We start from the raw sequence: 24,489 nt of genomic DNA on the forward strand, positions 1-24,489 counted from the left end.
AGGACTTGGCTCTTTGCTGCTCCTCAGAAATGGTACTTGGATATAGGAGTTAGCCTTCTCTATGCCAAGTTCTCAGGGAATCCATAAGAAGATTCATTGCTTCTTGATCAAATCGATTACATATGACTAAGGGAAAGGATGTTATAAACCACTCCACCATGAATCCCTACCCACAGAATCCTGCATGGGAGATAACCTTACAGAAATAATTTTTTTTTCATCTGGAATGCAGCATCTTGCACACATCTGAAAGAGAGAATAAAGGTGGTGAAACTGCAACCTGCAACTTCCTTTTAGCAAGGCTGCTTGAATTTCTGGAGTCCAAATTTCACAGATAACATGGAAGAACACATCATTCCCCATTCATACTGTGCTGACTTCCTACAAGCCCTTGAGGATTTCTAGGCTGTGTAGATCATGCTGGTTTGGAGATGTACATTGTAATGGAAGGCATGTTCTCTTTAAACAGCCCTCTGAATATCCAGCTCTGCTCAGTAAGATGGAGCTGCTGGGAATCAGCCAAAGGGCACAATGCACACCTGACAAATTTCAGAAGTTTCCCAGCATTAGACAATCTTTGCCTTCCAAAAAGTATTGTCTCGAGAGGTTTTTGGTACAGAGTATTTCCCAAGCAGGTGGTAGCAATTCCCACAAGGCATGTACAGAAATATTGCTACTTGATTCACAGAAACATGTTTTTCTTGACAGGGAAGAGGTGTTCCTACTAAAAGTAGAGTGTGGTCCCATTCTTTTATATGCTAGCAAGGGTGGGGGGAGGGAAGTCTGTTCCTTAAATTTTGCAAGAGCAGCTGTGGCACTGTCCTAACTGACAGGAAGCTAGACCAGGATGTAGGCATTGGCCTTTGCAGACTTTGCCTTCACCTAAGTGCAGCAAAGAAAGCCTTTTCCTACAAAGCAGGGTGAAAACAATGTGGGCGTATTTTCAGTGTCCAGGTACTTGGCCATTTTGGGTTGGAATGGATACGTTTAAGCAAGTGTACTTTCTCACCCATCCTGTGTTTGGAAACACCTGCCAGACTAGCCTGTATCTGAGGGAAACTTGCAAAATACTGATTTTCGCTGTCAGTGTTACAGGCAAATTCACATTGCTGCTAATGGAGGTAGGGGTCAACAGTTAGGGAGTAAATTCCTAGAAACTCTACGGCAGTTTCCCAGACTTGCACTGGAGAGGTCACAAAGTCACCATTGTACAAACGAGGTACTTCAGCCTCTGTGCTAGTGACCTCGGTCACTGACTAAAATCACTTTAACAAAAAACAAAAAAATCACTTCCCTGGAAAGGGAAAGCTGCATTACCAAAGGAGGACTTCGTTACCTCACATCCAAGGCCCGGCTGCGGCCCCCAGCCCCGCATCCCGGCCGTGAGAAACCCCAGGGCTGTGGGGACCCCGCCTGGCGGGAGGGCAGCCCCCCACCCACCCGTGCTGCGCCCACCAGCGCGGCGAGGAGAGGCTGCGGGCGGAGGGAAGACGCACCGAGTGGAAAAAACCTGAAGAGGGACAAACCAAGCAAGTTCCGCACACAAATTCCCTCCAAACCGCGCATCAGCGCCTGCCTGCCTGCCGGGCTCGCCGTGCCTTCCTCGGTGGCTAGGGGGCCAGCGCCCCCGGGCACTGGACGGCCGAGGGCTCTGCGGCGGAGTGAACCCGCACCATCGCCCACCCGAGCGCCGCCACCAGAGGAGCCGCCCCGCGGCCGTTACATCCCCCTGCCCCTCGCCCGCCGCCCGCGCCGCCCGCTGCCGCGCATGCGCGGCCCCCTCGGCGCCTGCGCGCTGGGGAGCGAGGCGGGCGCCGCTGCTTTTGGAGGGCTTGCGGGCGCGAGGCGGCTGCCGCGTCGCCGCAGCGCGGGCGGGCGGGCGGTGGGAGCGCGGCCCGGCGGCGGGCACCGTGTTCGCGCCTCCGCGGGCACCGGGCGCCCCCGGCTGCTCCCTCCGGGCACGCCGAGGCAGCACCGAGCCGCCCGGGAAGGGGCGGCGGGCGGGTAAGATACATAGATAGATAAATAGGTGGGTAGGTAGGGGGGGGGACCCGGCTGCGTCCTGCTGCCTCCTCATCGTCATGGCTGGCTCGGAGCAGCCGCCGCCGCGGCGGGAGGACGGGGAAGCCCCGCTGCCCATCGAGGACGCGGAGCTGGCGCTGGCCGGCATCAACATGCTGCTGAACAACGGCTTCCGCGAGTCCGACCAGCTCTTCAAGAAATACAGGTAACCCCCGGCGCCCCCTCCGCCGCCCGCTCCCCGGGCGCCTTCCGCCCAGCGCGGCCCCGGGCGCCCCCCTGCGTCCCGGCCTCCGCGCACCTGTCCCCGTCACCCACCTGCGCGGCCGCGCCGGCCCCGCTCTCCCCTCAGGCGGCCGCCCCCGGCGGGCGGTGAGCGGGCGGCGGGGCCGCGAGGCGCGGAGGGCCCCGCGCCCTGGGCAGGGGGGCTTGGCGCCGGCAGGCTGGCCCTGGCCCGGCTCCTCGGAGCGGGGCGGGTTGGCGCCCGCGGTTGCCGCCTCGGTCTGCGCTGTGGTGGGGAGGGGGCACGCGTGCTTCGCCCTCCTGGCGCTGGGGGAGAGGCTGCGGATCCGCTTCGCTCGCGGGGTCGCTGTGGGGCGGCGTGCGGCTGCGGGGGATGCCTGTCGCCCTGCCGAGGGGGTGGGGAAGGGCCGGGCAGGGATCGGCGGGTCCCTCGGTAACACTGGCCGCCTTTCGCTAACGTGCGTGAGTGAACACACACGTGGGCCTGGAGAGGTTTCCCGGGGGGGGTGGGGGGGGGGTCCGCTCCGATGCTCGTATGTGATCGGATGGTGGTTTCGGCCCACAAAACAGCGACAAAAGGTCCTTGAGCGCTACTGTGATTATCTCCAGGCTGTGAGATTATGTTCATAATCCCCACATACATCGTGTCCGCTCAACGCACTTGACATGTGCGTTAAAGTAGTCATCCGGTAGGAATGGCATTAACACAGCTGTGTAAGTCAGTCTTAAAGAAAAGATTGCCCATACCTGTCTTTGCTTTTTGTCTGAGGACTAATGCGTTCCACCCAAGCTTGAGCCGCTGTAATTGCGCATACGTTCTAAATAATTAATACGTACTATACTGCTGTTGTCTGTACGATTAAAAAAGACTTTTATTGGCTTAAAATAGCACTTCATAGTGATGGTGTACTTATGTACTTAAATCTTATTTACAAAAAGGATGTTTGGAGGTAGAGTGGGGGGAGCAAGACAAATTAAGAAAACTCCCCTTAATAATAATGGAATAATAACTTCACTGTGTACCTGCCACAGTCTACTACTAAACATGTCATTCTGTCTTTAGTATATACTGCTATGTTACATAGGCAATACTGTTGTGTGGAACTAACTGGAATATTGCAGGTAGCAAGTAAGGGCCCTACTGTGCATTCCTGACATGCATAACACGCAGCTCACATTCATATGAAGTTGCACCCTATGCATTACTTATTTCTTGAGTTTGTTGGAGTCATCAGTGTTCTAGGTATCTAAGGAACCTGTTGGGTTTGGTTGCTTGTTTTGGTATTGTTGTTTTTTTTTTTTTTTTTAAGGTGGCAGTTAAGGAACACTTGATGAGGTTTCCTTTACTCCACTTTTGGTTGTGTTGTGCTGTTGCTTTCTCTCAGTAGTGTGATCTGGAAGTAGTCTAGGAATTCTAATATGTGATGCTTCTTATGTTGTATAGTAGTGCTAGGGACTAAAATTATTGAGATTCCCATTTTCAGAATGCAGTTTAATCGTCTCTTGAAAGGGTGACTAATGATCTCTTTTGCAAATTGTTCTCTTGGTTATCTAGAAGGTTTATTACTAAGGATTTCTTAGATGCAGAAACTTATCTGTTTTTTTCCAGGTGCGGGCTTTTCTTTGTTTTTTTTATAAAGAAGTTCCTTTAAGTTCAGTGTACTATTTGATCTTGGCCTTTAAGTGCTACCTGCAAGGAATAAATAAGAATTCCTTCATTACATTAAGTGGTTTTATAATTCATGAATTGTTAATCACTGCCTTAGTTTTTAAATGACTGTGAAAATCTCCAGCCCTGTCTACCTCATCCCCAAATTTGTAGCAGGGTTACACTTGCTGTGAACTAATAGACCTTTATTGAATTGCAGACTAGCTGTATGTTGAAACTTCGCATTAGACATAGGAGAGAAGGTACAGCAAAGTATGCTCAACTTCCTATAAATTTGGATTTTGGTGAGGTTCGCTCCCCCCCCCACCCCCCAGTGGTTTTGGGTTCTATACTTGTCCTGGATGCATTCTTCCTACAAAGACTTAAATAATGCTGTTTGTGTTTCTTGGCATACAGTCTTAAATGAGTATATTTTCCTTGGTGTATGCTTGAAATTATGAAATAGAACCCATCCTAAATGGGACTGGTAAGCCAAATGAGCAGTTTTTGGGAGCTCTCCATAATTTAATATGGTTGTTTGTAATTTGCAGCACTAGAGCTCAAAGATGTCTGGTGTAAATGCAGCTTTTTGAACTTGATGCGATTGTGTGTTGTCTGTATTTCAAGTGACCTTTCATAAAAGAAAGTGTTAATTCTAGACTACTGCCTATGCTGATAGTTTAGCTTTGTTTCAGAAGCTTAACAGTTATCCGCTGAATCCTAGAAGTGAAGGGAGTAATGGAAATTTTTTTCTTATGGAAACTGTTTAAGAACCTGCGAGACTATTTGGAAACTCAATTATTCAGCAAAACTTCAGTTTCCTTAGCCACATCATTTAAACCACTTAAAACTGTTTCTTAGAAACTACTGGTTTTGCTTCTGCTTTTTATTACTTTAATTTTTTCTTCATTTGCCACCTGAAGGATCCTGTGAAAAATTTATTCAAATCAATATTGCTGTCTTTATGGGACAGTAGACAGCCTTGATGGGCCTCAGGACAGCTGCCATTCCAAAGCAAGCAGAACAAGCAGAATCTGTTTCTTTCTCTGCTATTCTGCATTTTTGCAATCTTCCAGAAAGCTGGCTGATGAGCCCAAAATCAGTTATATTTGAAAGCTGGTCATAATGCAGTCCTTGAGGAAACCACAGTAGAAATGGCTGCTGTGTTTTGCAAGTATAACCACATCAGTAAAGCCTTGTCTTTGAAGAGTGGTGGTACTTTGAAGTTATGGGCTATAGAACCATTGTTTCTGGGCTGGGCATGGGAGAATAGTACTTTGTCTTTTGGTGTTTAGAGCTCTTATATATATCTATGTAGAACCTGAAGAAGTCAGATGAACATGTCTGTTTTGTGTCAGATACAACATGTAGTTGGAACTGCATTGACTTACCACTATAAAGCAGTTAATGATTTGTCAGGTGTAGTTTGTGACTTGTTTTGCTTTAAATTGTGCTTGAGGGAAGATACCAGGGATTGAAAAATCATCTGCAAGTAGCATCAACATCTGCATATGCTTTTTCATAAGATTATATTTTTTAAGAAATCCAGATGCTCCACCTGCTAGTGGTGACGTTTTGAACATGAATCAAATACCAGTGGATGTAATATTTTCATAAATCTGCAACAGACAGCACCACTATCTGTAATGGTTATAGCTGTGTCAGGTTCCCACAGTGCTAACTCATATTTGAAACTGTCAGGTATCAATCTTTCTATTCAGCTTGAACAATGCTAACACCATCCCAGTTCTCATCGGTTTAAACTTTGAGTACCTATGAAAGCTGCAAGAGGTGTGGAGGCTAACCAAGGACATAGGCATTGGAGATGGAGCCCACAGTCAGCCTGTTGGATGGTACCATTTTGGGGAACCACCCTGACCCTAGCAAGAAAGCTGGGATTGGAGTGTTCTTTTTCCCCTTCTAGCTTTGTGGATTACTAAACATTTAAGAAAAGAAGAAACTGTCAAAAGACCTTTTTTTTGCTGATTCTTCACTTCCTAAGAGCATTTGCAATTCAGAAATGATTTAAAAACTTCCTCCAGCTAAGAGGAGAGAAGACAGCATCAAATAAAATCAGGAGCTTTTTAGCGGAATGTTGACTCACAACACAAAGCATAAGGTCAGGGATTATTATCTTAGAAGAAATCCAACAATCTTCTATCTCCTACCAGGGAAACGTTTGACTCTGCGTGAATGACTCTTACTTCTGGGAAGGCTTGATAAAGTTTTCAACTTGAATCTGAATGAAAAGAGAAGTGGCACAAGATGGATAAGTATAATATATATAATAAGGTCCTCTCCAAAGAAGAAATTGAAGATCATGTAGAGAAGATGTGTAAAGATTTGAAGAATTGGGCCAGTGTAGGAAAACATGCTGTACAACCTGCTAGGGTAAAGCAGAACATGGAGAAGAATGGAAAGTTGGAGCAAATGGAAAAGTGAGAAAAAAGCTTAGTATGTTTACTTCAAAAACCTGGAATTTTTAAAGTTAAGATGTGTTACAGTATACGTATTAACAGACATACAAACTTCAGTAATGGACCAGAAATTCCATTGTGGGTAGGTGTTTGAACCTAATATTACCAATTTAAAACGGTGTCTGTGGCTCAAAATACTTTTGACCCAAATACAAGTTGAGACAAGGTGACATTAAGCCAGCATTGATCAGCAGGTAGATTATGGCCCATGTATGGGCAGTCTAACCACTGTTGAAATTCTTGTTTATAGAGCTCAGCAAAGGAACCTTAAGAACAAAAGTTAAGTGATTTAGTGGATGTTTTGGTAGCTTCTCTAGATAAGGACAGCAGGGTTGGAACTGACTTGAATGAGTTGGGAGCATGATGGCATCTTGATTGGCAGTGTGGGAATAAGCCATGAGTGCCCTGGAAGCAGCTCTGTGTGCTTTTGTTTATTGCAGTGATAGGCAGAGGAACAGCTGCTAGATGGATGTATAGAAAGGAGAGTTATGTATGAGAGAAGTGATTTTCAGCAGCAGTATTCTAAACGTGTAATAAATGTGTATCTTAGTGAGGTAAGATTTCATTGCTAAAGGCTAGGCAGAGCACGTTGTAGTAATAGTGATGCACATAAAACCAGCATCAGTTTTCCAGTTACATGGCTAGATTAGAAAAACTTTGTGTTCTGCAGTTTAAATCTTCAAGACCTGGGTATGTAGAGATGATCACATTGAATGTGATGCTTAGTTTTGTGGCCTTCACGACAGAGACAGGTGTTGTTGCCAAAAGAAGTGGTAAAAAGGGTGGAGGGAGGTTGAGAGACCCATTTGGCATACAGAGCAAAATCTGGTGTCTAGAAGTCCAAGGGAAGATGACAAAGCTAAACAAAAATCTGAGTTTATAACTTGGAAGTTAGAAGTCAGATTTGGTGGAGGTGGCAGAAGAAGCGTGTAGTAAGCAGATCTTATTTTAACACTGAAGAAGTTAACTCTGTGAAAGATACAGATATTGTAAAGACTTTTCACTCTTCCTAGTGCACCCATTCTTTGATCTCATATTTCTAGTAAATTATTTCAGGCTATTGTGATGGGATAGATAGGTTTTTGTTTTAATATACTTCAGGAGCTCAGAGATGTTAAGAAGTTATGTGATGTCTGTTAAGCTGCTGTAGTTTGTCCTGGAAAATAATTTTGGTCAGGTTAGTTGAACCTATGGTGGAAAAAGATTTTGCAAAAGTCTATAATTCTTATGGATTAAGAGTGTGCGATTGGACAGTTAGTACAAATCAGCTAATATGTTATAACTAGCTTGTCTCTCAGCTTTGTAACTACTTTTCAAAGTAAAGGTGCAATTTAAAATGCTTCTCAATTCCTGGTGTTTTGATATTCTTGTGCATCTAACCTTAATAGCCCGAAGTTAGAGCAAAACACTCCCCCATTAATTTGTGGAAGGACAGGACAAATCAGGTAAAAACTGGGTGGGACAGGGCCCCAGATTTACTCTTTTTGTATTCCTGAATTTCTCTTTTGGTTGTGTATTTCTAGTGCAAATAGAAGTGTATGCTAAGAGCTTGTTTAACAATGAAAACAAATTTGGGCTGATTGTGAAACATAAACTAAACCTAGATCTGACATTTGAAGTTCTTAATGTGTCTTAATACTGTAATGCTTTTATGACACTTATATTGCCTTAGCTATTTCATATACCAATATTGGATGAGATGTGTACTTGTGTAAAGATATGTTTGTAGCCTCACAAATAATTTTTGGAATATATTTTAGAATAATCTGTGATGGAATAATGACCAAAGGATTTGTATGTTGTTGCAGTAAATTCCTTACCTTTATATGTAGGTTATATGTATTTCTGCTTGTTTTAAAATATTCAGTATCTGCTTCTATATTTATCTGTGAACTTAAATGAATTCTTTATTTTTCACTACACTTTACTCTCCCACTTTGGAGGAAAATAATTTGTTTTGTTTCAACTTCAGCATCACTATTAGTGTGATGATTCTTAGTGGACCATGGTTAAAGTAGCAGTGCCTAGGAAAGCAAGGAGGAAGTGTCAGTGGGTTAATTACATTACTTAAACCTGAGCTAGGCTGTAGTAGCTCTAGAAGTTGATGTATTTGGCAGTGAAATACTATGGTGGAAATGGCTGTAAAAAAAAAAATAAAAAAAAATAATGCTGAGAAGTAATTGATTTTTCTTTTGATGTACTTCAATTCTGATTTATTTTCTTATGGTAAAATTGGGCTGCATTGTCTCAGCCTTATTAAACCAAGGCTTAAAATTCCTGAATGTTATCATCATATGTGAAAATGGGGCATGGCAAACACCTTTCTTCTGAAAGTGAATTAACATCTTAAAGGTATGCTATGAAATCAGGTGAATTAGGGTTTATTGGGAGAAGCAATGTCTTCTATAACACCAGTTTATATACCTGGAAGAAAGGTTCTACTTCAGTGCTCTTGAGCTTATGACTTACATTTAGTTATACATACCAACTGTATTGACATCTACAACCTACTGCATATCTTGTAGAAATGGTGTTAATAGCACAGTTTCTTATAATGAAGAGATCTTCTGAGTCCTAGTTTGATAGGTGAGGTGCAAACAGTATTTTACAAAATATGTCTGGAGACTGAATTTTTCTTCATCTCTGAGCTAATTAAAAGTCTTGAGATTTTTCTTTACTTAATGGAGGTTGTTGCTTCAAAGTAGTGAGGAAAACTTGGGTTGTTGCAGTGTCCCAGTGTACATTTGTATTCAGTTCCATAAATCCTGTCAACATCAATATGGCCATTGGTTTGCTGTTAGTATTTTCTCAAGTGCTGCCTCATTTTTCTGTATCTTAACTTTTAGGAATTTGTCAAAAGCTGTAAAATCATGTCTGATGCTGAAGGCCACTTCTAAGTAAGAGTTTGAGCCAAGGGTTATTTTCATGGAATTGTGCTTTGCTCAGAAACTTACTGTCATCATTACTCATGCCTTAGTGTTTATTGGGATAGTACTGTGCCATTGCAAACTTTTTCCCTAGCTCTTGAGGAAAAGATAACCCTAAACTGTTGAAGAATTTATCAATCAACATAATATTTGCAGAAACTGAGCACTAAACATGATTGTTGTTTAAAATGGATTTTAAATGCTGAAATTACCTTAAAAAGGATGTTGCATAAAGCTGCAACTATAGTCTCTATCCAGTGACTTACATAGGAATGTGGTAGAAGCATTCCTTATTTTGTTTAGTGATGACGCAAACTCTGTGTGAGGAGCTCCTGCAGTAGAGGTTTCATGTTTTGTTTGCCAAACTCCATGGTCTCAACAGAAGCATCTCCCAGGCATACTATAATATTATGCATTATGTTTTCTTGCTTCAGGGTCCTTACGTGTTACAGCCTGTATTGCTGTAATGGCAATGCTTTTTATAGATTGAGTGACTGAAAATTAAAACTAATCTGCAACATTTTACTTCATGTATTACAGCTAGTGATAATTTCAGAAGTGATGTGGCTCTCAAGTTTTTTGTCTCCTCTGATCATGGGGGATGAATTGTAAACAAAGTGAGCTGTGAGCGTTGAGAGTGCAAGTGGGCAAGCAGTTTTGAAAGATCAGTTGAAAATATAAATATTTTGGGGAAAAAACTTCTCATTTTTACTTGGACAAATATATGTAAAAATACTTGGACAAATTTTCATTGCTTGCAGTAAGTGCTTCAGTGTCTTTAGTAGTCTTGGAAGAGCGGTTGGCTCTCGACTAACTAGCTGCCTCATTTTTTAACATTGTATTAAAATTTACCAAAAGGAAATATAAAGGCTTTCAAAATGTGTATTTAAACATTGATACACATACATATGCGCACACTTAAGAACAGGCTTTTAAAGTCCTGAAAAGAAAACCAAATTTTTAAAAATGTTTGAATAACATGCCTGAATTAGCATATATATTGAGCTGCTGAAACAGCATATATATGCTCTTTGATTCTCAACTGTATTCCTGTTTACTCAGTTCTAGTGGTTTCACTCCAAAACATGACCATCATACAAGTTGCTCTATTTGAAAATATTGTTCCCATAGACAGGGAATCAGTTTACCGCTAAAGCTGGTGTATTTTATTTTTTTTTAAAGCTTCAGTAACTATTTCTACAACAGGAGGATCTTTTTTTATAAATTCATAGACAATGAAAAGTAGTCTAGAACTTAAAAATGTTTTCATATGCAACACTTTTACCATTTATTCTATAATTCCACAGTATTTGATTTGTATTTATGTTTTGCTGATAAAACTCACATCTTTCTTGCCATGTCCTAAGGAATGCCTGGATGCTACTTTCTTCTGAAAGCCAAATGTGTATGTTGCTAGCTTATTTGATTTGCTTATGCATGTTTGGGGGGGGGGGAGGGAGGGAAGGGGGCATGCCTCAAAATTTTGGTCCTGTTGTGCGGAGTTTTAATAAGAGTGTAATACTTACCAAATTTACAAGTACATTTTTTACAGGTGTTCAGATGCTCGAATTTTAGTTACTCCATCAAAATAACTTTGGATCCATGTGTGGTAGTGACATAACATTGTCCATATGGATGGAAACAATATTCAGGAAGTGAGTTCTAAGGATCATCTTGAGAAGTGCAGGCCTAATTAACTATTACTTGTCATGTATTTTTATTTTTCTGGTTATAGTCAAACACTGTTGTGGTTGGCTACTTTTCATTCACTCTGATAAACAATCTTTCTCTGACAGTTTTCTGTTCTGAACGGCCTTCAGTATGAAAGATTGATTATGTAGAGATGCCTACCTGCTTGCCTCCCCAGAACTGCTTTCTCTCTGTGTATGTAGATCAAAGGAAGTTAGAAAATGAAACATTTGGTTTATTTTTGAGCTTCCTTGAAAGTGTGATGTAAACACAACTTTGTACATAAGGATATAAGCATAAACATTTCTTGTGCTGATCTGTTCTGCAGCTTTAGATCCATTGGCTGTCGATAATGCAGTAGGTGTGACCTTGAAATGCATGTGAAGGTTATGTGCTGTGGAGTATGGTGATAAGACTGGCTGCTGAATGGGTCCCACATGCCTCAGGAGTTGAAAAGTGGATTATGAGATAGCCATGTGCACTTTGCAGCAGGAGTTCATGCTGAAAGTGCCAGCTGCAGCAAGTATAACTTGTGTAGCTGATTGCTGCTGCTCTGTGTAACACAGCTGTTGGTAGAGAACAGTCCAGGTACTGAATAGCAGAGGCATTTACTGGCAGCTGTTCTTTGTTGGCCTGCCAACAAAGGGGGAAATACCTAACCTATTTTTCTTTTGAAAAAATAATGAAAAATGCGGCAAGTTATGTTGATCTTACGTTTATATGTACATCCAGAATTGAGCGATGTATATAAAAAGGGAAAGTTTTTCTAACTTGCTTTGTTTATCTTCCCTGTTTTTCTTTCTTTTTCTTCTTGTTCACATCCTTGCTTTTAGATATTTATGCTAAATCAAAAAGTGAGAAAAGGTGGTGGTGAGGAATAGACAGGTACCTTTTAAAATTTATTTTAAAATAACAAATCCTTATATTTTAATATGGGTTTATTACTGGAAATTTGTGTTGTAATAAATGATATACTTTCTCCATGTTTTTCAAGTGTCTGTCCTAATTTAAAACTCTACTTTAATCTGATGCTTGCAGAGTTAAGCTGGAAACAGCATAAGTACTATACTACAGCAACATATGTACCTGTAGCATAAATGTTACCTCTTCTTAAATCCTGGAAGTCAGTGTTTTTATATAACCTGGCAACCCACTGCTGAACAGTGTGGATCAGTAGTACTGCTGAGATCCTGAAATTTTATTTAAGTGCCTTCTGTGTGACATTACTGGAGCCTCATGGTCTGTGTGACTATGGTAGTCCTGAAGCTTGAAACCTGTGCTGTATATTACTAAGATTTTGCTTGCTTGCATTTTTTTTTGATCTTGCAGTTAACTTTGCCCTTTTGGAATACCCCTGCAAACAGAGTAGGTGAAGCATCTTAAAATTATTCCACATGGTATAGTAAGATATGTATCCTGGACTTGAAACAAAGCAGCTATAAAACTATAAGCCTTGTAAGACCTTTGTATTTCCAACAACTTATGTTATGTGGCATATGCATGTTTTTTTAAAATTCAGGTAGATTAACTTAAATTTATGGGAACAGGGAGAAGTGGAATCTCTTAATAGAACCAGTTGGCATTTGTCTCCAAGGTCAGAACTGTAGTGATGGATTACAAGAGAAGAGTAGAATTAGCAGACTTTTAATTTTCTTCTCCTCTTCTCTTACTTTTTTTTGACCTGCACTGAATGTATTTTGATGGCAGTGGTTTCTCTTAAAAAATATCTACAGCTTAATGCTTGAAAAATTAATTTAAGATATATGCAGCTTAGTAAAACTGATGAAGATTTTGGCTTTCTGTCTCCCTTATATCTTGCAGAATGATATGTTTGTTTGTAGCTTGATACAAAACCACCATGATTTATTTACAGATGTATAAGTTAAAATCAAGAAATGAAATATTATTTTCTATGATAGGAAATAGGTGCAAAAATAGTAACAGCATTTTGTTTTCTTTACAGAAACCATAGTCCATTAATGAGTTTTGGAGCCAGTTTTGTCAGTTTTTTGGTGAGTAGACAAGAGCGGAGACTATACGTCTCTTCTCTTGTGGTTAATGTTTGTATGTACATGCATGTGTTCATAAAGTTGGATACTCTAATTTGTTTCTTTTTATGAGACAATTTTTTTCAAAGTTTTGGAGTAAATGTAGCTAGAAAACAAGTCATATTATATAAAACTTGTTTACTCATGTGGTTTAAATAGAAAGTAAAGGTTCTGTGATTCAGCTTCTCAAATGTATGAAATATTTATGTGTTCCATTAAAAAAGCCATAATAAAACCATCTCTTAAATGAGTAGTAGAGGTATTATTAAAATAACACTCATAAATACCATCTTCTTCATAGCTTTTGTTATTGAAAATTTCTCCGTTCACACTGCTGGGGGAAAGTTGTTAATTTAATCCATTCACATTGCTTCCTTTTTGAATATATGAGAACTGAGACTATTGACTGACTAAAGAGTTGTAATGAGCAAGTTAGGTCTGTTAAATGCCTCCTTTTTTTTTTATGTATTAAAAGTGAGAGTATCTTGTATAAAAACTGAGCAGGTGTATTAGAAAATGTTTGGATCTTGTTTTTTAGACTGTCCTTATTCTGACTTTGCTGCTTAATCTTAGATTGCACCAGAAATTATCTATGGTAATACTCTTTTTAAAGACAGAATTTATTACAATATGCCAGAAATAGATAGGTTATAAATGAAATTAATTAGAATTATCTCTAGTGTCTGTAGACTATGCAATATGGAAAAATATATTGGTTAGGAAATCTCCTGGGGCATATGCTTGCTTTTAAGTCAGTGCAGAGAAGAAAGGAAAGAGGGAGAATCTCTCAGGCTTGCTTATCTGAATTGATGTGCTGAACCAGTGTAACATCACAGTGCAGCATCAGTGGATCTTGAAAATATCTTGCTTAGCTACTGTTCTAAACATAGCAGCAGCACTTTGTGTGCCTGTGTCATTCAGAGCTTTCATTTAATAAAGCATCAAGAAAAGAAGTTACTTGTCCTGAAATTCTTTCTAAATTGGTTCAGCAGTAGTTGGATGTGGTTTTTTTCTTCCTATATATGTAGGAATCGTGGTTATTTTGAAAAATGCAATAGCTGTTACTTGTTATTGACTTTTGGAGGCCTACTGTTTATATGGATGAATTATATAAAAGCAATATCTGCACAGATGTGAATAATGCCATACATAACAATAACTGAAAATTAATTTATATGAATTCTTCTTCCCCTTAACGTAATGTGACAGCACATTCAGTTTGACTGCATATGAAGCTTTAAAACAAGGGGTTAGGGCTTAGTATGTTCCGATTTGTCTTGAAATTTTGGTAAAGCACTCTCAAATCTCTAGTTTGGTGTTTCTGTGTAGAAGTATGTGTACTGGTGTGTGTGTGTGTATTAATACTTTTTTTTTTAAAGTAAATTTTATTGTCAAGCCTTTATGAAAACTTTTACTGTCCCATAGCTTTTGTAGAAATAAAAATATTTGATTTTCATCATTCAAATCTGTTTGTGTTTTGGTAGAATGCCATGATGACATTTGAAGAAGAGAAAATGCAGCTGGCGTGTGATGACTTAAAGGCTACAGAGAAACTTTGTGAAAGTGAAGAAGCTGGAGTTATAGAAACAATCAAGAATAAAATTAAAAAGAATGTAAGAATATTATTTGTAAAATATGGAATTGTATTCGATACATATTTCTGGAAACTTCCTTTCTGTCATGTTTGTGTTTTGAATAGGTGATTTTTCATATGTGAAGAGCAGTTGAGATTAATAATAAGTTTAGAAATTAAGTCAAATGTTCTGCTTGGACTTCCTAATTATAAAATACTCAAGAGTCAGGTAATTCTTCTTCTAAAGCAGCAGGTTGTATCGATGTTAGCAATTACTTTCTTAAGGCCTCAAATTAGTGATCTACTAAAATTATTTCAGGAAGCTTGTAGCCTGTCTAATTCAAGCTAACTTTAATTCATACATGCTCTCATAATATTCAAAAGTTGTGATGTTGAGGCTGCATAGTGCTGTGTGCCAGGCATTCCTAGGGAATTTTCCTTCCTGTTTTAGGTGTTTCATTCTAAATAATGAAGGAAGAATAAAGCATGCAGATTGAGAACTAGTTATAGTAGTAGTATAGAAATGTCCAGTGAGTGACATGCCTAGTGTGACATAGCAGATCTACAGCAGAAGAAGAAGCCATTTCTCTTCAATATTTAGTTTACTTGTTGAAAAGTATTGAATCTAACATACTTAACTCTGCTCTTCAGAGGCACTGTATTTTCCTTGCCACTTTTCATATACCCCTGTCTGGGCTCTTCCTATCTAACATTTTTTAGTTGTATGTCTGATGCGTTTAGTAGTAATTCAATGAAATTTAAATCTGTTCTGAGTATTTGTAGAATCTTAAGAAAAATAGCTGATAGTGTATGTGTAAGATTTCCCTGTTTATTTAGTAGGATGTTAAAATGCTGAGTCAATTTAGTAGCAATACTACCACTTGCAGTTAATTTTGGATTTTATTAAGTTTTCAGATTTAGACTAGTATTCGGTATTATTTTTGTTAACATTTTTCTGTGTTCTTTGTATATTCCAAACAGGTTGATGGACGAAAATCCACTCTATCCATGATAGATCGTCTACAAAGACAAATAATTGTAGCAGACTGTCAAGTCTACTTGGCTGTGCTCTCATTTGTAAAACAAGAGTTATCAGGTGTGCTGTGGCTTTAATGTTTAGATATATTTTTTGCATGATATCCTTTTAATAAAGCTTGATCATAAAGTGGCAATGTGACTATCAGTAAAGATGATTGTTTTGTAAGAAAGAGCACAGTTCCATTTGAAACATTCCAAGATTGGTACACTAGCAGAGGTATTGTTCTAACTTTGTATAGGTAGTAGTATCATAAAATAAGATGAGTTGGATTGCTACAGATTACAGCTTTCTGCTTTTTTCATACCAATAATCATATTCAACTGATTGCTGTTAGATAGGTTGGAATCCTTTGCTTGTTCCCATAGAGGCATTTGAGTAATTGGTACGAAGATGGGTAGCATCTGTGTGCTTCGTGTGACCTGCAAGATAAAAGAGGCTGTTAAGTCCAGGCCACCAGGAAAATCCTAATGTCCCATATGCATTATGTTCATCACAACTCAGGGAGGTGACAGACTGCCAGTGAAAGTAATTTTAAATCAAGTGTGTTGAAGATGGAACTGCTGAATCAGTTCTTCTGTGGTCACCAAAGTGCATCCTTGCATGCCAGAAAGGTTAATCCTGTCCTATTGAATACAAACCTACCTGTCTCAGCTGCAAAGCTGTTTCTAATGTTCTCTTGCATTCCTCGATCTCTTGGATAATCTTAAAACATGCCTTCATCCATGAGTTTATAGAAAATATGGTCAAGGTCATACACACAAAGTAAGCACATTCCCAGGTTCCTGTGAAATCAGTGAAGACCAAGAGATGGCAGTCAGACTAGATTATCATTGAAAACCCTGCTGATCAGGTGAAAGTAATCAGGGAAATAACATCTGGTTTATTTAAAATAACACTTAAGATTTCAGTGAAGGACATAATGCTTTCATTTCTTCCAAGCCATGGCATCAAGAATGTGTTTGGTTCTAGGTAGCAGAAATTCAGGTGGTATTTCTGTCTGCTGTGTGTGTAGTACTGCAGAAAGGTTTTTTTGGTATTTTTGATGCAGTTCTGGGTTTTTGTTTGTGGGGTGTTGTTGCCTCTACCCCCCCACCCCGAAGCTTTTATTCTTATTTCAGTATGTATTCTACAGCTGCATAACTGGGTTGGATGCTGTAACTGAGGGTGGTGTCTGTTCCCTTTCTCTGCTGCTCAGAGAAGTGAAGTGGGTAGCAGAGTACTGTAGAAGATGCAGTATATTTGGGTTACTCTACTGAGTAAAAAATTTACTTGCAATCTTTAGTTAAAATTCCAAGTGGTTAAATGCCACCTCAGTGACTGCTAGTTGCTGCTGTTGCTGAACTGTTAGATCCATTATTTCAGTTTTTTGAGTATATTATCTTTCTGATTATGTATAAACATCTTTTGTTTTTATCGTGTTTCTGTACAGAAACAGCAGCCAGTTATTGAAATGAGTGTAATTTTGTTTTTATAAAAAGCATTCTTCAGAGGCAGACAATTATTTCTGATGAGTGGGTGGGTGAAAAATTTCTTGTGTTTTTATTCCTGGAACAGTTTGACAAGAAGCATATGATGACATGCAAGCTGCTTTCTCATATGCCTAACACATTTTAGATTTTCTTTTCCACCCTCATGGATGTATTACAAATAGTTTCATCAAAGTTAGTAACACAGCAACTTATATTAGCTTCCTACAGCAATATTGCACTACCTTTTCATTATATTTATCACTGCTGTCATGGTCTGACTACTTTCAGAAGTTCATGCTGGGAAATCAGCTCAGTGATTGATTGGGCTTGATTTAATTTTTATGTTTAAAAAGTCAGAAATTTATTATTTTAATTTGTCAGATTGTTTTATCTTAGTGTAGGGTTTTGCTGTGTTAGTGAACTGTTAATGACAGCACACTGATTGAAGTAAAGCCTTTTTTTCCACATCATATCCTTTCCATTGGATGCATGCATCAGAATACAGCAGTTAGCTATTAGCAGAAACACTATCTGTAGGATAAGTGAAAAACCCGCATTTTCTTAATATTTGTCTGCTGCATTGCTATGCATAATTGTATGAGCATTCATCTTGTGGTGAACCACGTAACTTGTAAAATATTCTGTGCAGCCAAAAAGTGACCTAATTGCTTAAAATCGAAGTAACGTTAGTCTTGTAATGCAGCTGAACCATGTCAGGGGTTTACATTTTTTATTATAACACTTTAATATGGAACTCAAGATAGAGGATTAATTTTTTTAATACTTTAAGTTCATGTTGACAGAACCGTCTGTCACAACTGAGAATACAAATTTTGCAGTCTTTCTCAGTGCAATTTCTTAAGACTATCAAACTAGCTTCATCCCCTCTTCACACAACAAGAATCCAAAAAGAGGTAGCCTAGTCTGTGATGGTACTTTCTCTAGAAATGTTTTTTGGTGATAGGAGGGATTTTGTCAAAGATGTCAAAGGCTTATAAAGAGTGGTTTGGTATTAATAGCATTTTCCTTTTCTTTGACACACCCCACCTGTTATGATCTAATTCTGGCATCAGTTATAACACTGATCTCTCCAAATTTGGTGATATCTGTTTAGAACACTGCTGCTATAACCGTGCTTTTATTTTCTCTCATTTTTAGTTAACTCCTTTGTCACTGCAGTTCCTAACTCTCAGGGCTCTATCACAGACAAAATGCTGGTGTCCGCTTTCACAATTAATGTGTCCAAGTATATTCTGTGTGTGTTTTCCATTTACCACTTACCATTATCCAGGGATGTGCTATAACCCAAGATGAATGCCGTGTAAATAGGCAAATTGGACATCTTCATCTTTTGGTGTCATGCCTTTCTCTGCCTTCCTGTAAAGAGGGTAATTCTTTCATTCTCAACTGAGAATGCTCAAGACCAGATTTTTAGGGCAATTTAGATACCCAGCTTGTATTTGAAACTGAGGAAGTTAAGTAACCAAAAAATGTTTTAACCCATAAAATTTATGGGTTTTTTTCTATGATTTTTTCCTTAATTATAAGGCACTGCATTCATATGAGGGGCAGGGAAATGGTGGTGTTGAAAATCTTATTATCTAACCCAAAGGAAGTGGTTTTCTTGAGCTTAAGAGGTGTAATCTCTTGTTTTGAGTTTTGCTTCTCTCTGTTTGCCAGGCAGCCATTTTATCTCTACTCTATAGTGGAGCAGAATCCAGGATTAAGTTCTTTGATTTCTCTATTTCTTTCCAACAGTTTTATTGCTACATAGCTGAAAGGAAGTCCCTTTGTATTGTGTGCTGTTTTAAAGTCTTTGGTTGAAAAGCATGCAAGGTTGTAATGCCCAGTAAGAAAGACCTTTTTGAGAGGACAGTAGCTATTACAAAGTCATTTATACAATAAGTTAATGCAAATAGAGAGAGCATCCTATGATTTGTGAAATAGCATTTACTACTTGCTATGTTCCACTTCTGAAATGTGTCCTTGAAATATTTCTTTTCCTTGATTTTTAGCATACATAAAAGGTGGGTGGATACTCCGAAAAGCCTGGAAAATTTACAATAAGTGCTATACGGACATTAATACACTTCAGGAAATATATCAGAAGAAAACAACTCAGGAATCCTTGACTTCTGATGCTGCAAATGATAATCATGTTGCTGCAGAAGGTGTAACGGAGGATTCGCTAAACAGACTGAAAGGTGCTGTTAGCTTTGGATATGGACTTTTTCATCTTTGCATATCCATGGTGCCCCCAAACCTGCTCAAAATCATCAACCTGCTGGGTTTTCCTGGAGACCGCCTACAGGGGCTTTCTTCACTGATGTATGCAAGTGAAAGTAAGGACATGAAGGCCCCTTTAGCTACGTGAGTAGCTATATTGAAATGCTTTGGTAGATAACTTAGTACTAAAAGTAAGTAACTGGAAAAAAGTCAAAACCAAAAAGTCATGTTGCTTTAAAGGAAACAACAGCAGGTAAAATAAACTTGTAGTTTGTTGTTTAACATGCCATGGTTTAGTAAATTCATCACTTACACTAGTATATGAGATCTCTCTGTTACATTATTTACATGTATTTGGGGTGTGTCAGTAATTTGCAGTATTCTTCAGTACCTGCTATTCTAATATCTAGTAGTTTATATGCCAGCAGAGTAAATAAAAGCACCCCCTGAAGGCTGAATAAATTTACCTGAGTTACATTCTCTTCTATGGAGGGCATACTATTTTGTACAAGTCATTGATCTTACTTAGCTATATATCCTTACTATTAGCCAAAGATCTTTTCCAGTTTACTTTTAATTTTAGCATCTGAGTAAAATGGGATGTTCCCCTATAGTCTTTTTAGAGAAGTATTTTTTGTGTAGTCTTTTTCCCAAGCCTTCATACTGCATCCGGGTCCTTTTATGAGGTGAAGGGTTAGCCACACCCGATTTAAACTGCCCTCATAAATGGGTTTATTATTCCATAATCTCCAAATTAATGCTTTCATTACTGGACCTACTGAAGGTACCACCAGATGTCACTTTTGAAACATTCACAGCAGAGCTAATGTCTCTTCTGCTTGAGGAGAAGAATTGGATTTCTGATTGGTTAAAAAAGCTTAAGATTAAATTTTCCTGTTGATTTGTTCTTTCTCCTTTCTGGGGAAGAAAAATGGTGGGTTTAGGGTGTTTATTCCTTCAGATGGTCTTGGAAAGCTTTGTGCTCTGCCCTTGTTTCCAGGAGCAATGTAGGTCATGTAGATGTCTGCCCTTCCGAACACCGGATGTATTTCTTTTTTGGCGTTGATTTCAAGTGTGTCTGCTGTGTGTTTAGTTTTGTTGTTGGTTTTGTTTGTTAGTTTTGGTTGTTTCCCTGCCCACCCCACCCGCCCCCCTGCCAATGAACAATTTGTTTTCAAGTTTTCCTGTGGGTTTTTCTTTTTTAAAATCTACAGAGTTCTAAAGGCTCAACTGCTTTGATGCTATGAGCTTTATTGTTAGTTCACCTGTGGGTAACGTGCACTGAATTGTATGTTCAGGTGCAGTTTAGAAGTACATTGATGTATGGCAATAGTATTGTGTTTGTTTTAAAGCCAGGTTGTATAAGAAGAGATTCATATCTTTCTTTGTCTTTCAGAATCATTTAAAAATTTGCCTGTGTAGAATGTTATCCTTAAATTTCTGTTTATGAGCTGTAATCCTTTCTACTCTTATGTTTCTTTTAGATTAGCTCTGTTGTGGTACCACACAGTTGTTCGTCCCTTTTTTGCCCTTGATGGCAGCGATAACAAGGCAGGATTGAAAGAGGCAAAAGAAATTCTTGCAAAAAAAGAATCTGCTTATCCAAATTCTTCTCTGTTCATGTTCTTCAAGGGAAGGATACAGCGATTAGAGGTATTTCATGTTTTCATCCTTTTGACTGATTTTCCTCCCCACCCTTTGTTGTATTATGTTTCTGATCTGAATGAACTGTGCAAGCTTCAGCAAATTGTGACTAAAGATATAGATACTTGGAAAGATAAGTAAGAAGAAAGGATTAACTCCTTCCTAGTTTCAAGTTCATGTGCCAAACCTGCTCTTCCACTACTTCTATCTGAATTATTCAAATGGCACTTTGAAATTCTTTTTCAGCTACTTCATACATTTGTAGCTCTATGCTAAAAGGAAGTGCTTTTGGTCACTCATGAGTTCCTTGTGGTATAAATAGATATTTCAGTTTTGCTTGTCAAGCTAAAATCTGAGTATTAGCTGCTGAGTACATAGCATTTATCTTCCCCTTTTCATTTTATGCACAGTTCATATATAGCTAGTTCTCTGCAATAATTTCCCTCAAATAACTGCTTTTGCTTTTAAGAGGTCAAACCAGGATGTTTTCTGTTGGTAAGGGCGAGCTCTGACCCAAGCAGAAATGTATTCACTGAAAATGTGTTTGTGAATGCTGTTGCAGAGTGTTATTCAAATACTGCAGCAAGCTTGTGGGTTTTGGCTGAATTATTCTTTAAGAATCTGTGATAATACATGATGGTGGTGAGTACTTTAAACTACTCAACTCCTAGCTGCAACTCTTATCAGACCAGAATATTTCCAGAGCAATTACAAGAAAACCCAACACAAAGGCACAAACCCAGAATATTCAAACCCTCCATCTCAACATCATAATTACAAGAGCTAATCCAGGTCTTAATATTGGTGGTCATTCTTTGCTAGGGTTTGCAGTTAACTCTCTCAAATACAGCTTAATGTTTTGAGCAAGGTAGTAACAGAACAGAGGGGCAGGCTTCAGTGACCTATCAGATTTTGCAGGCATATGCTTGCATGGGATTTGGATGTTGGGGTTTTTTTTTGCTGTCTTTCTGAAAGCAACAGTGCTGTTGGGGAATTACACTGTCACAAGCAAGCGGTCAGTCTTTGGGAAGTATTGCTGTTTTCTGAGTGGGAAAGATTTTAATGGTCTTTGTTCAATTATACGCATATTGCATTCTTACGGTAAAAGTCAAATTTGTTAGAAATAGCTACACAATGAATGCAAGTGCAGTTAAAAATGTAAATATGTTGATTGCCGGAGTATGACTTGGTATTTGGAATTCTTCCCACCACCCCCCACTGCCACGTTTAGTGTAATAATTAAAATTTAACTTATTCCTCTGACCTTCAGGGCAAGCTAGGGAAAAAGTGTAAACATAAGTTGTCAGTAAACTAAGTATATGTTCCTGTGTGTAAATACAGAGGATGGGTTTGGGATGAGTGTCAGTTTTGTGTAGTCAGTCCCCTTCTGGAGTACAGTTGTGTTTCAAAGGAGAGTTCTTAACATGTTATATATAGATATCGAAGTTTAGCTCCAAGTGAAACAGTTTGTGCCAGAGACAGCATGGCCATGTTAATGAAGTTAGTTAGCTTAGGCAGGCAGAATGCTGTGCGTTGTGCTATGTAGCCTACCCTTAGTCAGCAGAAAGCTTATTGGTTGCTAACAGGAATTAAAATGTCCCTCTGTTATTCAGGTTTGCATGAGAGCTTTTCCATTCAGCAGCCTCCCCCCCTCCCTTACTGCGTTGTTCTACGTGGTACTATATCACTGAGTGTTTGCTGTGTCTAAATGTTTTGGTTAAATGTCTTGGGCTCTTCTGTAGACTCTGTTAGGAATTTACAAGCTTAATTTGCTCAAATGTTGTTGACATAATAATGAAGGCAGATATGTGATTGGTGGCAATGGCAAGAGGAGCTGCACTGGATTTCTGCACAATACACTTTATGGTTGCATGTGTGTCAAGTCTGGGCATTGGTCTTACAGTATCCATTCTGAACAGAACATTCTGAACAACATTCTGAACCAGGAGTGCACGTATACTCTTGGATTACAAACTAATACGCTGAGTCACAACTTCTGCCTCATCTCCATCTTCCTGCAAAGCCTGGGAAGTGCTTATATGGCCTTCCTTGAAATTATTAATACACAGGTTGATTTAAATTCTATCCACTAGGCGGGGGAATGTTATTTTCAGATGGTTTACCGAAATTGGGAAGTCTGTGCTTCAAAGTATACCCTGAGCTGAAGCTTATATATTTTATAGTCTTTAACATCTATCATCTTTTAACAGTTCTGTGATAAAATTAAATTGTGCGTAGGTGAAAGCCAGCTTAGATGTTGTTATACAGAAGAGCTTGTGTGTTCTGGAAGTAAGATCAGTAATGGTCATTGTAGGCTTTGTATTAGAGCCTAGCACTCAATCCACTGGATTTTTTATAGCCTTTGATACTGCATATGTTTTGTATTACTTTCAGCTGATGGTATATTTGGCTTCCATTAGCAAGTCTCCACACACCTATATACCTGTATGTGTATTTTTTCTTTTCTATAGAGAAGAGAAACAGTAAGGAGCATAGTTCAGCCATGGACACCTGGAGGCAGGGAAACTGTTCAAAAGGCAGAAGTAGTAATGCAAGACTGGACAGTGAGACACAAATCTGACAAAGGAGAAAATTGCCAAGGAAGGCAGTGGAGGAGAAAGGAAGATTTTACAGTGACAGTGCTATGAAAGACAAATAAAGAGCATGTGACTGTATAATGCTTTGTGCGCCAAAAAGCTTGTATGAATATTAGTCAATAAAAACCTTCACAGACTTTGGTTTTCTAAGAAGCAGCCTTACAAGTACTACAAATGTGGACCAAATTATCTTTCAGCTTTTTTCCCAGATTCACATTTTTGAGAAATGAAGTCTGAAAGCATTTGGAGACCATTAAATGAATGAGTTAAGGGAAAGGAGAGGAGGATGATCTGGGAAGGATGGAATGAAAGTGCACCAGAAAGTTAAAGGTTGCACTGATAGGCTGATCAAGTGTCTCTTTGGAAAAAAAAGAGTAGGTTAAGAGACTGTGCATTAAAAGTAGCATTTTTCCTGACTTTTACATAGTTCACTTAAACTGTTTTTATGGACATAACTATTGCTGTGCTTAACTTGTGATTGTATGGTATGTATTCCACCCTCACAAGTATTTCTTTGTGAATGTCTGACTATTTCTATCTTTTGAAATATTTTCTGCTAAAGCTGATAACGATTTTTCATGGAAGCTTAAGCTACTGAAAACAAGCGAGAATAATGTTTTATACTTGTGCCTAAAGTGTACTTAAAAATGTAATCAGTATTAATAGCTGCTGAAACTCACTGGTCTGAAATGCAGAGTTCCCGGCTGTACCCTTGGGCCTTTCTTATTACTGTGAAAATATTGTTGTGCCATCCATTTGCTAAATGTGTATTGTCTAATATTATAATTATGTTAATAAATACCAATTTACTTTTGAAATTGTGACTTAAACTGTTCAAGTGTGGTATTGTGGTCAGTAGTGAAAGATGGGCATGGGTGGTAGCATGGGAG

At 39.0% G+C, this 24,489-nt stretch overlaps 1 protein-coding gene across 5 annotated transcripts in view; it reads left to right on the top strand.

Annotated features, from left to right (window-relative positions):
- The first annotated feature begins 1,901 nt into the window (after positions 1-1,901).
- Positions 1,902-24,489, top strand: part of TTC39C (tetratricopeptide repeat domain 39C) — a 39,920-nt gene continuing 17,332 nt past the window's right edge. For 4 of the 5 annotated variants that reach the window (XR_007509371.1, XM_049827346.1, XM_049827356.1 and 1 more), the window contains exons 1-6: positions 1,902-2,227; positions 12,967-13,015; positions 14,536-14,664; positions 15,606-15,720; positions 19,148-19,502; positions 20,843-21,011. Coding sequence is in view for 4 of the 5 variants with exons in the window: in XM_049827346.1 (XP_049683303.1) it covers positions 2,082-2,227; positions 12,967-13,015; positions 14,536-14,664; positions 15,606-15,720; positions 19,148-19,502; positions 20,843-21,011 (963 nt within the window). In the remaining variant the exon portion in view is untranslated. Of the gene's footprint in view, positions 2,228-11,447; positions 11,592-12,966; positions 13,016-14,535; positions 14,665-15,605; positions 15,721-19,147; positions 19,503-20,842; positions 21,012-24,489 lie in introns of those variants that run through there. The other variant, XM_049827373.1, reaches the window with a different exon arrangement.

Source organism: Accipiter gentilis, chromosome 2 (assembly GCF_929443795.1).
Source record: "Accipiter gentilis chromosome 2, bAccGen1.1, whole genome shotgun sequence".
NCBI classification, from domain to species: Eukaryota; Metazoa; Chordata; class Aves; order Accipitriformes; family Accipitridae; genus Astur; species Astur gentilis.